General features: G+C 29.0%; 1 protein-coding gene across 1 annotated transcript in view; it reads right to left on the bottom strand.

The window, feature by feature from the left end:
- The window catches only part of LOC129962667 (uncharacterized), an 18,617-nt gene extending 10,601 nt beyond the window's left edge, over positions 1-8,016 (bottom strand). The window contains exons 1-2 of the mRNA XM_056076560.1: positions 7,933-8,016; positions 4,340-4,519 (exon numbers count right to left, since the gene is read on the bottom strand). Coding sequence (XP_055932535.1) covers positions 4,340-4,519; positions 7,933-7,973 — 221 coding nt within the window. The 5' untranslated portion in view covers positions 7,974-8,016. The remainder of the gene's footprint in view (positions 1-4,339; positions 4,520-7,932) is intronic.
- Between the last annotated feature and the right edge of the window lie 9,391 nt (positions 8,017-17,407).

A 17,407-nucleotide genomic window follows, 5' to 3' on the forward strand; every position in this document is an offset into this window, starting at 1 on the left:
ATGTGAAAGACGATGAACAACGTAATAAGAAATTCAGTGGCCTTGGACAAATCTCAAAATCCATCCTTAAGAAATCTTCTATTATATTAAATTAGCAGTACCCGCGTTGCCCATGGCATTACATCTAAGATGAAAAATTGGTTTTAGACTTAAGTCTAGCCTCCACCCGATATGACATGGGAATGTCATGCGGGATCAAAAAGATATTTAGAAATCATCAAAAATAACTACAAAACAATTTTTTATAGCACACATTCAGAAATATTTAGGGTTGAGCTTTGATATACAGTCATTTGGCGCCTTGCGAGGTTAGCAATTTTTCTGTGGCGCTTTGGTAGGGGTTACATGGCCGCCATTTTTTTATGTTATTCTATGCCACTGTATTCCGATTTTTCCTATTCATTTCCCTTAATTTTTTTCCCTCCTGCACATACTTCTGCTCACTTTCATTAATTTCGATTAAATTTTTTGCATGCATTTCATTTTACTGCATTTATTGATTTTTTTTTTCTATATTTCCGTTAATTTGCTGCAGCGTTCCTCGGAACCTTAAGATTGGAAACGTTAGTGCTGCCGTTCGCGCCACATTCAGCCATTTCGCTAAAATTTGGCGATAAACTATTTGTTTGGGTGAAAATGACTTGCGCCGTGTTTTGCGAAATGTTCAAAAGCGGGAGAGCAATGTCCAATCATAGCGCATAATAAAGGCGAAAGATAATAAGTTTGCCAGTCTGGAAGTTGCCAGCTTTGGCGCATTATCGCGATTTGGCGAAGAAGGGGGTTAAACTCCGGTTCAACCCAAAGCTATTCCTAAAGCTGAACAATATGGACAGACAATAGACATTCTTCCAATTGAAACCGAAGCATCATTTCTGTTATCCACACATGGATCGAAATTCAGAGCGGAGTACTCTACTCCTTTTCGGACCAAATATCAGGAACGTTTGTTCTTTCACTTCTCCTGTGTTTCAAATTTAAATGTCTTTCTCTGTCAGCAGTCAGGCGAGATTCATTCTGTCTCTATAATTCAATTGTAGTGCTATTTAAAGAGAGACGGTTACTTCGCGTAGCAGAAGACTCTCTTTTGAACTATTCACTAACTTAACGTTTCTTTCCTCTACATTTTCATTATCGCGCAACAAACGTAGCGTTTTGGCATTTTATGAGCTCCGGCCAAGGTTGAATTTCCTTCTTTTCGGTATAATGAGATTTGAATCGCTGTTTAAAATCAGACGTAAACAAAGAAATGTATCGCATGTGAATACCACAGCTCTTGCAATTTGCACATGCGAAGTTTGAGATTTCCGCTCACGCATGCGCGAATCGTAGTAGAAAAATAATTAAAATCGCAATTATAAAACTCTTTTTATTTTTATTTTGATATGACTTCAATGTACTAAAACCTTCCTCAATAAATGTCCTACAAAATGGTACAAATATCTCCAAAATTAATTAAGTATTTCTAGAGTTTTTCGGGTTTTAACATACAGACGCTTTCAGGAGACTTCATTTTATATTATGTATAGATAGAAGTATTTTAAAATGAATACATAAATCACTGACACTAAGCTGGAAAATTAGAGATTTGCTTCTGAAACAAATTACTCTTTTCCGTCTTTCCTACATTATTGCTCCGTGAGACATGCTTAATTCGGAAGTTTTAAAATGGAAACTATTAATTTCATTGTGATTTTTATATCTCACATTAATCAAACTCCATGAAAACGAGCTTTATCAGCGGATAGCCGAAAGGTGACTATTTAAAATAAAAATGTAACGACTTTTTTAAAAAGTATATATTTTAAGGGGCAGCAATTTACCTTTTTGTCTATGGCGATATAGTTATTATAATAGTTTTCATTTTTGCAAGAGAACCGTAGTTTTTCTGGTCATTAGTTCATTGATTTTCGAATAATTCTTATTTTTTAAATATCTGTTTTTAATAGCTACGATGCGAATTGTAGAAAACTTCATGTTATTTCGTAATTATTTTTATCTATACTGTATTAGAAAGAAAGTGAAAGAAAAACATTTTCGTGCTTTTTGGAAATATTTTGCATAATGATATTGTTGGAAAAGTTTTATTTTGTCAATGCATTTAATACATGAAGATAAAATACATACATAAATGTAACGTGAAAATAACGATAGAATAATTAGAATATTTACTGTATTACGAAAATTTTTGAACTCTATCAAAATTTTTAACTTTTCCAGTAAAAATAAATAATTATCCAACTGATTCAGTAAAATTGATGGTAGAATCTCATTTAGAATTTTTTTTCAAAAAAATAAGAGCAAGTTAAATTTTTCTAGCTAAAAAAATGCATAAAATTTTTAGAGGTTTTAAAATTATTATTTAAATTGCAAAATATTTACCTTCAAGCTTTCTAAACTGATCTATCATTCGAACATTACTTTTATCTTCAGATGGATATAAAAGAATTTCATGCATTGTAATTGATTTTCATTCACATTCCAACGAATGTGAAGGATGAACTCTTGAACTGAATAAATTTAAAGTCATAGTGATAGATTGTATATTTGCGATGTTGTAAACAAGTGATCTCGATTAAAATTTCATAAATAAAACTATAAACCACATTTAGTTTAAAAGAGAAACTACATGTTTGCTAATTTAACTCCATGAGAGGGCGACCTGCACTCTTTCGAGGATGACTGGCAGCCAGTGTTCATTACAAAACGTAGACGAGAAGGGTTTTACCAGAACTCGAAAAGAGACTACCGTCTGACAAAATGGCTACTGGAATTCTTCAAGAGGGAGAGTTCCTCTGCAAATGAAACCATACGTAGGTGAGAAAAAATCATTCTGGACAACAGCAAAAGTTTTCCTCACGCAATATATAAAATCATCATTGAATTCTCACATATAAAAACCATCATAGTCATCTTTGTTAATCAAGAATAAAAGGATTAAGTTATACGCGTGGAATGACGCATGATCTATTAATATTCATAAAAATAAGTTGTATCCTTATAGAATTGTTTTGTGTTTATAATGTGGCTGCTACTTGACGAATTCATCGGGGCAGAAAATTTTATTCGTAAAATTGAGAGTTATTCGTAATATTGAGGTACAAAACCAACAACAACAAAAAAAAAAATCCACACTTTCTTTATGAAACAGCCATAATAGCAACAACACTAAAACATCCGTAATTAGCAATTGTTCATTTTTTATATAGCAGCTAAAAATGCTGTGAATAATTACACATTTTTAATTTAACTGAGTATTGAGTAATGCTTAAGAATTTCCTTGATTCCTTTCTCAAAAAAGTTCCTTATCGACTTTATGGGGAGTAGAAAATACATTTACATCCTGCTGCTGCATTAGGTGTGTTTTCACAGTTTCTAAACCATGTAAAGCATCAGAAAAAGTAACAGTTTTAATGGAAGTTTCATTATGAATTTATGCATCAGAATTGCTATTCATTGGTTCCGATAAATCAATGATATAAATTTCAGCTCTACAGAATAAACAGTCTATCATTACAAATGACATAATTGTTAAAGTCTATCTCTGGAGGACTCCTTTCTTGAAGGGGTAAAATCAAATGGAAAGATGAACTTGTATGACTTTTACTTATAATTCTAGAATTCCCTTTTTCTGGAAACATTTTTCAATTGTATTTTTAGAAAGTTGATCCCAAGATGTATCACAAAATATAGAGCATCCAAAACACTGGCTTCGCCTATTTTCCTCGCGTTTTCATTCAACGATTTTATAACTTTTCTCATGAGAAACTTTCTATTAACTTTTACTGAACGAATGATACCAAGATCTAATGACTGAAATGGGCAGACTTTTAGGGAAAAACACTTTTTTAAATTATAAATTGGAGAATGGACGGGACATTGATCAAAAACAATGGATTTTTCTCTTTTGTATCTTCGTACACTTATCTAAATATGTAAAAAAAAAAAAAATCTAAATAGGGAAAAGTCATTCTGAATTTTTTGCATGCAGCGTATTTTCTTGATATGGTCTTTACATATTACTTTTTTAGTCGCATAAAACACTAACATAAATAAAAATATATTGGACACCCTCACCCCAAATTCCATTCTTTATGTCACATTTTAAGTCTGATTCACTGTATCTATTGAAAAATTGACTTCGCATTCTAGACAGTTATATGTATTATTTCAAAAAAAAAAAAATTATGCATTATTTAATATAAAATGTTGTTGAAATACATCAGAAAACACATTTCTGACTATGAACTCGGATCCTGTATTAGGTAAGGGCTCTAAAATTATGATACAGCATACGCTAATTATTCAAAGATAAGGAAAGAAAATAAAACATGTACTTAACCTTTTTAGAGCTCCTTTTAATGAAGCCGGAACAACACTGACTTTCAAAGGTACAAGAGCTTTACTTTTCTCTGGTTGCCGTGTTGATGACTTCTTCGATTCATATGGGGAATGTTTGTTATTGCAAAAAGGCTCTTTTTTTGTAAATTTCAATTTTTTGTGTTTCGACGCTTCCTCATTCCTGATTGAAGAGTCACATTATGAATATAAATGACTGTACAATTTAAAAATTTTATGCATACAGATGTATTGAAAATATGCACTTATTCTATCTTTAAATCCCAAACGTATTTCAAAACAAAACAAAATGAAATTCCAAATTTTAGTTCATGCATCTGAAGATTTATTCGAGGATAAATTTTGGCGAACTTTCTGTGCATAAGATGCAGAATATTTTTCACTCTAGCTTGATCAAAATAGATCTATTGTACCATTGTTATTTCAGTTCCATGCTTTAGATCAAACGTGAGCTATCAAAAATATATTATTTTTATGATTTAATTGCATGAATAAAGAAATGAAAGAAAAATCTTAATCATTGCTAGTAATATCTTACAATATATCTCGAAAAAATCTAACGAGTCTTATTTTGATATACAAGACACGTAATATTTCCAACATTCTAAATGTAATCATTCCCTCAAAGATGAGCGGAAGACATTGTCGTATAGACATTAGATATTTGAATCCAGTTTTTCAAGGATAATATCGCCTTTTATTGACTCTAAAGAGGAAAAGGGATTCAAAATCAGCAAGTGCCCAGATGGAGAGTAGAAAATACTGCAATAGAGAAGACTACAACCATCAACATTGCTGTTATTAAATTATTATAAAATCAGGTCTAATTTTTCAATTTTAACAAGATCCCATAATAGGTGTAGGTTCCCGGTGTGTTAAGATAGTGGAATAACGTGTCCAAGTACTCTCCAATCTTTATTAAGCTTCCTAATTAGATGACATAACGTATTTGGGATATTTCAATCCGTTGAAGGAGGCAAAGAACATCTGAGACATGTATGAATGACAGTGTGATTTTTACTTTTCCTGTTACTTTGCCGAAATTAGATATTTGATTATCAAATACTTGTAACTCGAGGCATGAATAAGACGCACTACTTTGCGGTTAAATTAAATGGGATAAAAATTTGTTGTAAGTCTTATTCCTTCACGCAGACCTGGCGGCTCCATTGCCAACTCCGTCTTACCATAATAAAGAATTAACCAAAAAACGGGACAAACCAAATAAACCTACCTAGGATTATTCAGCTCTGTAGGGACTCTTAGACGATACAAGATCTTTTGTAGGATCCCTTTCGATACAAAATCCTTTATGTTAATTTAAATTTAAATTCTATATAAGCAATCAGGTTTTGTCAATATCATGACAAAATCTATGTATTTAAAATAATAAGGAAAACCAAAGAACTAGTCACCCAATTCGAACCACTAGTCCAATTTCCTCATTTTTTTGTATTACAGGAAAGCTCGCGAACTTTTAAATATGTTCACCTCCACTTTCTATTTTTGAGACAAATCGGAGAATTTTGGTCGGTTTTTATAATTCTTCTGAAATAGATTTGATTTGCTGCAAAAATCATCTTCCAATCACTGATCCTATTGATTAACCCAGTCCTTATTGTCAATCATGAAAGGATTAAATGGCGTATCTTTCTCTATAACATTTCTGAAAAGACATGTCTAGAGGAAAGAGAAAAGATGCCATGTCAGTCAGTGCTGTGAATGTGGAGAGATAATTGACATTCTCAGGAAGTTAAAGCAAAATGTGAAAGAATTGCACCTTGTCCTGAACTAAGACACTTATGACAAGGGGCGGATATATAATTCCCTTGATGCCATTTACCAGTAATACACCACTGATTCTAGTTGCTACATTTGAACTGATGACGTCAATGGATACATGGTCTCTGGCAAAAAAACTCATCGGCGGTAACTCTAAAGTTCATCTGTTTAAAAATAAATCAATTTGTTTATGAATCTATTTTCGAGTTGCATAGTAAAGACGGATGATTAAATTGGGCGTTTCTCTTTAGAGAGCAGAGCAGAATTAAAAATAGCTTGTTTCTTAACAATTAGGTGCTTTTAAGTTTTCGAACTCGATATCTATTAAGATCGTGCTAGTAATTTCCAAAATAACAATAATGACTATCAAATTTTTCATTATTCAGAGTAGTGAATGCATCACCTCTAGAAAAGTATCTTTAATCCCAATGTGATCTCTGAAAAATAAAATATAATTTATAAAATTCTCGAAACAGCGTTCTGCTTTAATCTGATGAAAATTAGCTTTGTATGCTGAACAAACTTTTGGAATGATGGAATAAACAAGTAAAATAATGTATTGTTTCCGTTGTTTTTATTCAATGAGCAAAAATTATTTATAAGATCATATCTTATTTGTAATATTACTTCAGTTCAAACTGAATACTGATAGTTTTGCCAAGTTAGAATGCAAAGCGAAGATATCCAAGTTTCAGTATTATGCCATTACCTCTATGCAATTATAAATAATTTTCTGGCCTTTTCATCAAATATCGTATGTGTTTGTTTGTATACATATATACGTATGAGTGTAAAAAAAATTAGTTCATTTTACGAAGAAGCAGCTGTGGAGTTCCTTAAACATTCTTCTTATTCTTAATAATATTTAGAAAATAATCCAATTTCTTAATCTGTTTCCAAAATTTCTTTGCTCATACCACTAAGAAAGAGGCGAACTGACTATGAGAGCAGAAAGAAGAGAGTATTTTAAGCTTATATAATTTGAGAAAGGACACATTGTTTTGATTTGACACATATTCAAATAAAAAAAAAAAGTCATTGTGGGTCTGCGCAATTCAGAAGTTAAAGTGAGTTCGAGTGATTATTAAATTATTTTTTAGAACGAAGATGATTAGAGATTATTATACATACACATTATTATTTATTTATTTTTGTAACCTAACTTACTCTCATTCATAGCATTTTAAAATATAATTTCAAATGTCTTTATGCATTTTAATTATTTTTGTTAAACATAATTGCCTTTATATAATATTATTTTTATTTAATTTATCTGATCACATAATTAAGATTCTTTAATCGGTGGCTAAATACTATTAGTTAAAAATATTTTACATATAATTAATTTAATAATAATTTTATGTAAAATAATAAATTAAATTTCTATTTCCCTGAACATAAAGTTTCAAGAGAGATTTTGTTTTATGTGGATTGCAGTTTTAAAATAATTAGAGATGAAGGGCTACCTTTTCAGTATTTACCTTGGATGCAATTTTAGGTAAATGTACCTACCTCATATTCGTTCGATATCATTTAAATGAGAAATATGAATTCAATAGAAATATTTTGTCAGTCTTTTACAAAAAGTTTTGATTGTACATAATAAAAGTTTTAGCAAATCAGCCGTCAATAATTTGCGAACAATTAATAAATCAATAATAAATTTTAGATATTGAATTTCCATGAAAATAAAATCTTTTGGGAGAATTTATGTATGTAAAAATTAGCACAAGATTTCAGTTAAATTCAGAAAATCTTGTAACAGCATTGGAACACAAATACAAAGTTACTTACTTTCGAGATTTGTCTAAACCACGAGACATTTTCTTCCACATATCCAAAATTCTTTTTTTGATTTGCTGACTTGATAAGAACGTATATTTCGCAGCAACATCACTGTATCTTTTTTTAAAGAAAATTTCAAAACTTTTTCTTTTATTGTTTTTGTCTTGACTTGCATTCTGAAAAGAAGTTCCTTCATTTCCATTTAGCATCTGCAAGGTATAACACATAATCATACGACTATAACTAAAATTCCTGACATTGGATCCAATTTGACTTTCAGAACATGATCCCATTATTTTGTTGATTGTTTAATGCTTAATTAACTTAAATAATACTAATAAATTTCTAAGATGTATAATCTTTTTTTATTCGATCAGAGTCAAATTTCAACGTAAACATTCTTATTTAAAGTAGTATTACTTAAACATCGATATTTTTAGTTGAGTTTTCGAACAATTTGAGCAAACTATCGTTGTCTTTTCAGTTATAGTATTGATAGTTCATAGCATTAAATAAAATTAAGTATCAATATTCCATGAGAAACCAGCTGATCACCAAAGGCGACTAGATCACCTTCATCAGTAGGAAAAAACTCATTAACGCTATTAGACTTTACACCAACAAGGATGATTTAAAAATCTACAAAAATTAAATGATACATACTACAATATTTACACTTTAAACTGGCATATAAAACATTTTTGCGCAATAACTATTTCAGAAGTTTCAAGCTGATCATTGGTCACCATTGGAAAAGTCCATGTACATAAGGGACAAAGTATATGTAAGAAATTAAAATAACACTTTTTTATTTCTGACAATTTGATGGAATCACAAACATGAAGTTATATCTAAGGATTTAACAGAAATTAGATATAAAAAATATTGCCGGCGAACCAGTTGAGTGCCATAGCTGAATAGATCTCTCTCATTGATAGGAAAAGGACTCTGTAACGTTACATGACGTTACACTAATAAGGATGATTTAAAAATCAATTAAAATTTAAATAATAAATCTTATAAAAGCTAGGCCAAAGTCTTTGAAAAATTAAGTATTTCTTTTGAAAGCTAAATAAATATAGTACTTACACTTTGAGCTGACATATAAAACACTTTTTTGAAATAATTAGTTCAGAAGTTGCAAGATAAAGTAAAGTCGGGGAAAAAATACTAAAGTTTGACGTATATCTTGATTATTTAATTAAAAATTTTAAGAAATAATTTATTAAAAATCATAGTTACCTAAAAATTGACCCCCAAAATGTTATGTGCAAATTCCATGTCGTAAATGTTTACTAATGTAAAAGTATTTTGTTTAGGAAATCGTTAAAACATTGTTTAAGAATATATTTGATTTTTAGCAACCATTAATCCCGATGAACCAAAGGCGACCAGTTTAGAGTAAACGTGGCTGTATAGCTCTCGAATATCTTAAATATGCTCTTATTTTGTATGAAATATATATTTAATTTTGCTATTCATATTGATGAAATATATTATAAAATATTTGAAAATGAAATAGTTCATCCGACAAAAAAAATTACTCATTTATAAATAAGAATCTTTAAAATCTGTTCCTTTTTATTTCAATAATTATATTTTACTTATAATTGATGAAACAATGATAAGAAATTATAGTAATTACAATGCATTTTATTACAACGTTAATTAAAGAAAAAATAAATTCAATTAGGAAAAATTATTTTAATCAATTCAAAATCGTATATTTCAAAATTCAGGTTAAGGCTCTAAAAGTAGATTTTTGATAATTCTGAAAATGTCTCTATACATAAAGGAAGCCTATAAAAATGCTCTTCACTTTAACCTAATAGATGAGATATATTCATTGTTTTCGTATAGATAAGATTAATTCAATTGCTGATCGCTAAATAATGAATTTCTTATATATTTACATTTAATTTTGCTCTAAAAAAATAAATGATTCACATACCCAATTAATTATTGAGGGTTTATTAGTGATTAGATTTGCTTGATAGAAATTCTTGGTTTATGAATATAAAATATTTTATATTTAGATTATTATAAATTCGAATGGGAAAATTTCAAAGGCGCAGCTATTTTTAATTATTTACTGTTAATATCGTTGTATAAGATGCTTCAAAATAACTAAATGGTAATAATAAACCACAATTTTTGTTTTCATTTCTTCTAAATGCTCTTGAGTTTGTTAAATTTTCAAGAGCATCATTTAACTTATACTAAATACAAGAATGGCGAAAAATTATAGGTATTGTGTCTACAACAGAATAAACCGAAAAAAATTATTTGATTTGTTCATAAAAGATTCTGTTACAACTAAATTTTTATTCGAAACCGCTCTGTAGCTAAAATCCACTTACTGTAACTAAAATAATTTCTCAAAAAAATCAATAACAATCTTTAAAAAAATGTTTAAATTTCCTTTGTTGTATAAAAAGTTTCACTTTGTATGATCCGCGAATTTCTTTAAAATAAATATTGCAATAAATAAAAAATATAGGAAAACACAAACTCCATTTTTTTTTTCATAATAGAGATCTTAATATAAATGCATTAGGAATAAATGATTTATTAATAGAATTAAAACAATTGCTTAAAATAAATTCATTTCCTCTTTGAAACTAAATTAGTTAATTTGGCTTATTCTATTTAGTTTTGAAAGACATTTTTGTAATATAAAGTAGCTGTAAGATATTTACAAATATTATCATTTGGAAATTCCAGAATTTGATTGGAATTCAAAATTCCTTTGTAAAGTATACAAAATTCCTTTCAGAATTTTCTTATTGTAAAAAGAAAATTATAAAATGTTAATGTATTTATCTAAAATTTGTTAATCTAAATAAATGAGTAAAATAAATTCCTACAAAGTTCACCATGATTAAAATTATAAACAGTATAATATCAGTATAATAACAGTATATAAGTAGTATAATTACAATAATTATAAAATATTAATGCATTTATCTAAAATTTATTAATCTAAATAAATGAGTAAAATAAATACTTACAAAGTTCACCATGATTAAAATTATAAACAGTATAATATCCTACATTCTAAGAACATAATGTTTTCAAAACAATAACAAAAACAGTATTCTTGAATAATTAACTGAGTTGCCATCTTGCAATTTATACAAGTAAAAATTTTCAAAGCAGATTTTTTTTTTATTTATATAATCTACTGCAATTCTGTTTAAAAAATAAGAACTCAATTAATTTATTGGTGCTAATTCTACATATATAGTAGAACTAAAAGTGATTAGTAAGAATAAAAATATTAAATTATTATTACACAAGAGAATGCTGTGTTTTATTATGAATTGTGCTTGTTTTATCTATATTTCCAATTCTTAATATTTGCAAATCGTTTGTCGTAAATAAAAGTCGGTTGCTTTATTAGTGATTCGTAGAATCACCTGCGCGGGAAAAAAAAACACAGTTGTTTGTTCTTTTTAATTCTTCTACATTATTTCATCGTATTAACCGAAGATTCAGAGGTATTAAAAAGATTTCGATATCGTATTAAATTTTAGCTCGTCATTTTTACAAAATATTAGGAAAAGATGAGTACTCAAAAGTATTTATTTTAATTACAAACAAGCGACATTTAGAGAAGGAAGATCGAATCTAATTCTTCAGCGTTTCCATATTTCAATTAAAAATAAGGATGATGAATAATGAAAATATGCTTTTAAAGAAAAAAGCCAGAAAATCAAAAAGCAACTTCAAAATAGATAGGGTAACGATTCATATGATCTTCTGTTAAAAAGAAAATATTTCTATATAGTATGCATATTTTGTTCTTTTGAATACTAAGTAATATCTATTAAATCAGCTACAATGATTATTTCAAATATTTCACAAAAAGTTTCTCGAATGATTTGAATGATCAAAATTTGGTATGCAAAAATTTTGCTGCGTTTTAAATTTGAATTACGAATTTCATTGGAAGTAAACATGTTTGTAGAATTATTCTGAATTTTTAAAAATATTTTTCAAAATTATCGAAATTCCTTTAAGAGTGACTTTAAAGCATTAAATGTATAATAAATATATTTTGTTTGAAAAATCGAGAAAACTATATTCTATTAAAAATACAAGAAATTATTTCCTTCACAGAAATTCATAACAATCAATTTTATTTAATTTTTAACAGCAGACTTTCAAGAGACCCTACTGGAATTAAATGTGTAGAAATAAAATAGATAGCTAATTCTGCAATAAAAATATTTTGGAAATGGAAAAGAACAAATAATATAAACAAATCTTGTATTTCTACAAACTATTTTCTGTTGCAAAATGAACATGGAATTAAGTAAAGGATTATTTTCCTTGAAGTTCTACACTCGGAATGAATTGTTCATCGTCGCTGTTAAATTAATTTCAGTATTCCAGATTAGTCCCTATACTCAGATTTTGAAAAAAAAAATTAATATAATAATGCTTATTGATTTGCATATTACCTGTAAATTTTGAAATGCATAATTAAGTATCCCTTTACTACTGCATCGCTAATGGCTACTGATATTCATTGAAAAGAAATTCTTATTTTTCACACTACTATTTGAAATGATAGTTCGCGATGAACTCTTTTCTTTGAAATAATTCGGTTTGTTTCTCAAGCCTAGGAATATAATTATCTGCTCATTTGGAATCTTGCCTAAAATAAACCTTTAGATCTTTTTTTTTGGTAGAAATCATGTAAAGCGATGTTCAAATGATTTTTTTAAAGTTTTATTTCGGCTTCCCTTTAAGTCTGGGTTCTCTGGCACGCTCCTGCATGTAGATTTAAATTCTGAATATTTTTATATATAAACTTCGCGAAATCATGTTCGAGAAGTTATGTTTTAGAAGCTTGTGTTTACTGAAAATAGATCACACAAATCAAATGTATATTTAAAAAAATAACTAAAAATTTATAATTGTTGATCTTATATTTGGGAAATTATAGACTTCTGAGAAAATAAATAAATATAAATTTCGAAAAGCTTTCATGCTTATTTAATAATGAATATTTTACTTTAAATTAGAATATAATCCTCTCGATTCCAGCTGGGCGGTTTGGGGCGGTTTGAGAATTTACCCTATAACATCCACGTGGGGCGGTTTGGGGCGGCTGCTAGCCGTTTTAGGGGAGATGGGTATTAAAAGTTGCTATTCTACTGAACACTCCAGGAGGTCCTCGTTATCTTCGACAATCGCGGCTTTTTCACAGTAGTTTCCCCTGTGCCTTCGGGCGGTAGGGGTTGAGGAGGAATTCACTAAATAGGTTATTGGCGTTTATTTTGTATTTTAAAAGGGTTTTAGTTTCTATTTTCACGTGTTGTTAGCTCAAAATTGGAAAGATTTTATGGCCATTTATAAAAGAAATTTTCCACTGAAGTTCTCTGGTAACGATGAATGATATATAAGGATACCGACACGTTGTTTATTTTTCGGACAAGCATGAGAAGACCTTTCCAGTAGTAAGACTATTGTAATGATATAAAGACAAACCATTGCATTGTCAATGCGGCCTATTCACATCTCAGTTTTCTCACAAAATGGGTAGCGATACTTGTTACTATGGAAGGAAGTCGTTTTACACTGCATCTTATTCTTTCATCAAAGGACTGTCGGAAATTCTGAGGCCGTGTACAAACTACCGCTTTTAAAATAAAATTAAAGACAAAAAAAAAAAAAAAAATATTCGGAGTATTCGTTATCGCCCTCTTCAAAGAGTGAGATAATTTATATAAATACTGAGTTCCTTTTTAGAATGCCATTCAGAAAATTTCTCTTCAGTTGTGAATTTCTACTCTTTATTTTATGTACTGTGAATCGGGTGTTTGGATTATCAGAGTAATTTTTCTATTGAAACGCTTATTTCTTCATTATGAGTAAAAGAAATCGTGAACACACTGAAGAAGAAATTAAAGCAATTTTACTTGATTCTGATGAAAGTGACAGTGATCTATCAGCGAAGATGATGGTTGGCCAAAAAATACTTTAGCTGATCTCTCGTTTATTCTAAGCAAATAAGCAGGAGATGAAACTAATGAGGGTCAAGTGAACGAGAGAGATAGAGATGAGGAGTCAAAAAATGTTATATAATATACATATTATCAAAAATTTGCAAATGATTCCCTCGTGTGTAAATTTGTGGAAATTTAATATGAAGCTTTTGTTCAGAAATTTATCTTGTCTTAACAATATTATAGAAAACTTCACATAACATTTTAAAATCAGAAATTCAGCTTGAAAAATTCAATATGACAGTTCATACTAAAAAAGTAATATTTATGATTAATGTAATTTTAAATGTGTTAAATCTTCATATTTAGTTTATGAAGGATGTAATGTTTTAGTAAAATGTTCAGGCTGAAAACTGAAGGAATGTATTTTTGAAATATATTTCGCTGAGTAATTTTCCCCCCGAATTTTATTTCATAAATTTTTGTGTTTCAGTATTAAATGAAGTTTTAAAAATATGTTATCTCATCTATCGAAACAATTCGATAGATGAGATATATAACGTTTGACGTAATATATTCCCTTGGTTAGAAAAAAAATTTAATAGTTATATTTTAAAAGATTAGTAAAAATGAGTGGCAAAATACAGATATTTTTGGAATTTATCTTTACTCTACATTCTTTTTCGATTATTTAATGTAAAAGCAAGAATGCGTACGGTTTTGGAGAAAAAAAATGTGAAAACTTCTTTAAAAATTTAATTAAAGTTCTAAAATTTTTCTCTTAGTATCACTATCGAAAATGCAAAATAATATTTTATATTTAAAAATTCAATGAAGATAATCGTTTATACTAAAAAAAAATATATGCTAAAGACAATAAAAAAAAAAAAATCTTCGCTGAGGAAAGAACATATATTTTCGGAAAGAACATATTATTTTCGAAACATCTTTCAAAAAGAGTAATAACATTTTTTTTTATCCAACGATTGTTTTTATTTCGGTATTAAATGAAGATTTAAAACATTATCTTGTTTATAACTGAAAAGCATTGACATCTATACTATGTAAAAAAAAATGTAGTAATTGCATTGATATATGTATAATGTATGTTTTACATTACTATGTAAAAATTTTTTACATGGTAATATATGACATATTATTTAATTTTGGCAACAAAAAAATGTAAAAGCCTATTGAGAATTAAATGGAACATAAAGATGTTTTTGAAATTGCTAGTAAAGCCAGTTTTTATTTAAATGGTTTGGAAGCCTAACATGAAACTTACGAAAAAAAACAACTATTTTTTAAATTATAGAATAAATTTCAAATTTTTTGTAAAAAGAAAAATGCCCCGCAAAGATGATGAGCGAAACACTTCACACTAAAAAATATAAATACATTAGAATAAAACTCTTAAGCGGATGGAAAATGAATCTCGTTGTCGAAAACCGCAAGGCAATTATTCAAGGTAGAGCGTCGACAGTTTTATTACTTCAGAGTGCGGGGGGTAACTGCCCCTCAGCTAGGACGAGTCCATGTCTTTCAGAGACACGCTGCGAAAGTCTGGATGTTAAAGGGAGTGCCACTTGAAAAGTGCTTGGATGTTAAAAGAGAAAAACAATCTTTCTTAAAAGTTATGAAATAAGTACAATCAATTATACTATCGCTTTTATGTTAAACTTGATTGGTTACCTCAGAGAATTTAGTCTTTATTTCTTATATGAATTTAATACAAATGAAATGAAGCCGATTATTTTTTGGCATGAATTGGTTTTACTTTAATTTTCTTAACGACTATTTTCTTCCTAACTGTACAATCATTAGACATACAAATAATTCTCCAGTTTCTTTATTTGATTTGTATTGTTCTTTGTATACATATGGTTAGGTTATTAGATATTTACAAATAATGTTGAAATCATCTAATGAAGAGTCTTCAAATAATGTTGAGCTTAGTGAATTACCTTTCGAATATGTTTTCACAAATTAAATGTAATAAATCCATATTTTGTCAGTTTGGCGCCATGCGTGCTAGGATAAGAAACTTGAATGAGCTTCTTTCTTGAGTTTTTTCTACAGTAACATGTTTATTTAGAGAATATCATAAGCAAAGACATTTGGAGGGAAGTGTTTTTCTGACGGGCAAACAATAAAAAAGTCGGAGAAATTCGAAAACATATTGAAGATATGAAATACATTTTGAACTGACAAACAAGAAACGGAAACATTTTTTGATATTCTACTTAATTTTAAAGTAGGTTTTAGTTCTAAATTGGATCACTCCAAGGTTAAAGGACATTCTGCCAGAATTACGAAGAACTGTTCTAAAAGACTGAAACCTTATATAGTCTGTAGAAGAAAGTGGATATACAGATCAAAAGACCCACACCAAGATCGAATTTCTTGGTGTGGGTCTCATTGTAATAAGTGGGTTGTAATTGTCAGATTATATATTGACTTTAGATTGTTAAATAGCTTTACTATCCCGGATGCTTGTCCAAAGAAAATAGCCAAAGATTTATTATTTGAAATAGGACGAGCAAAAGTTCACCACTGTGTTTGACCTTTCAAAGAGTTATTGGCAGATCCTTATGAAAATAGAGACAAAGACGTTTATTACTTTTATAGCCCCTTCTAGCCTCCTATTAATGGAACGTCTTACCTTTAGAAATGCCGGGAGTACTGTTTCAGATATTGATAGGTAAGGCCTTAGTTCCGCATAAAACATACTACTGTTCTTAAATCGCTAATTATTGAAATTGTCTAAAACATGGTTTGCACATTCCAATGTGGTTTTTAAGATGTTAAAAGAAGTTGCATTAACAATGAATTTAGAGAAATTTCTAATTTGAGTTAAAGTGATATTAAATTTTTAGGACATATGATTATATCTGGTAAGCATTTCCCAGGCCTAAGAAAAGTCGATGTCATGACGGATTTAATGAGATTAACTACGGAATAAAAAGTAAGATGTTTGCCTAGTCTGACTTTCTACTATCGCGATCAATATACTCTAATTTTCTCAAATTCAGCGTCGTCTGACTAGCTACTACCAAGATCAATATACTCTAATTCTCTAAAATTCTACGTCGTCTGACAAATTTGACTAAAAAACAGCCCAAATAACATCTTTCGTTAATTCTGATATTGACCAGGCATTTTTAAAACTCAAAAGAAGAATCTGCAACTACATTATTTTAATTTGTGCAAATTACAAGGAATATTAAAAAGAGGTTATTTCAATGTGAAATCACGACATGGATTAGAAAATATAATGGGTTTTCAGAATTTGAGCATAAAAGGCACTTAAATCTTTGTAGCCCTATTTCTTTTAATCTCTTTTCGTCATCGGCTTAAGTGACTAATGGCGGTTAAAACTGAGGCGCTGAGTCTTGTGAAATTATTTTATTTCTCGAAAAAATAAACAGCATCGGAGCAGTTTTTCGCCATACCCCAGCCAAGTGTTAATATTCGAAACTGATATTTCATTTTCTTTGTCATATTTAATTTTTATGTTAAATTTTCAT

Source organism: Argiope bruennichi, chromosome 3 (genome assembly GCF_947563725.1).
Source record: "Argiope bruennichi chromosome 3, qqArgBrue1.1, whole genome shotgun sequence".
In the NCBI taxonomy this organism is placed as follows: Eukaryota; Metazoa; Arthropoda; class Arachnida; order Araneae; family Araneidae; genus Argiope; species Argiope bruennichi.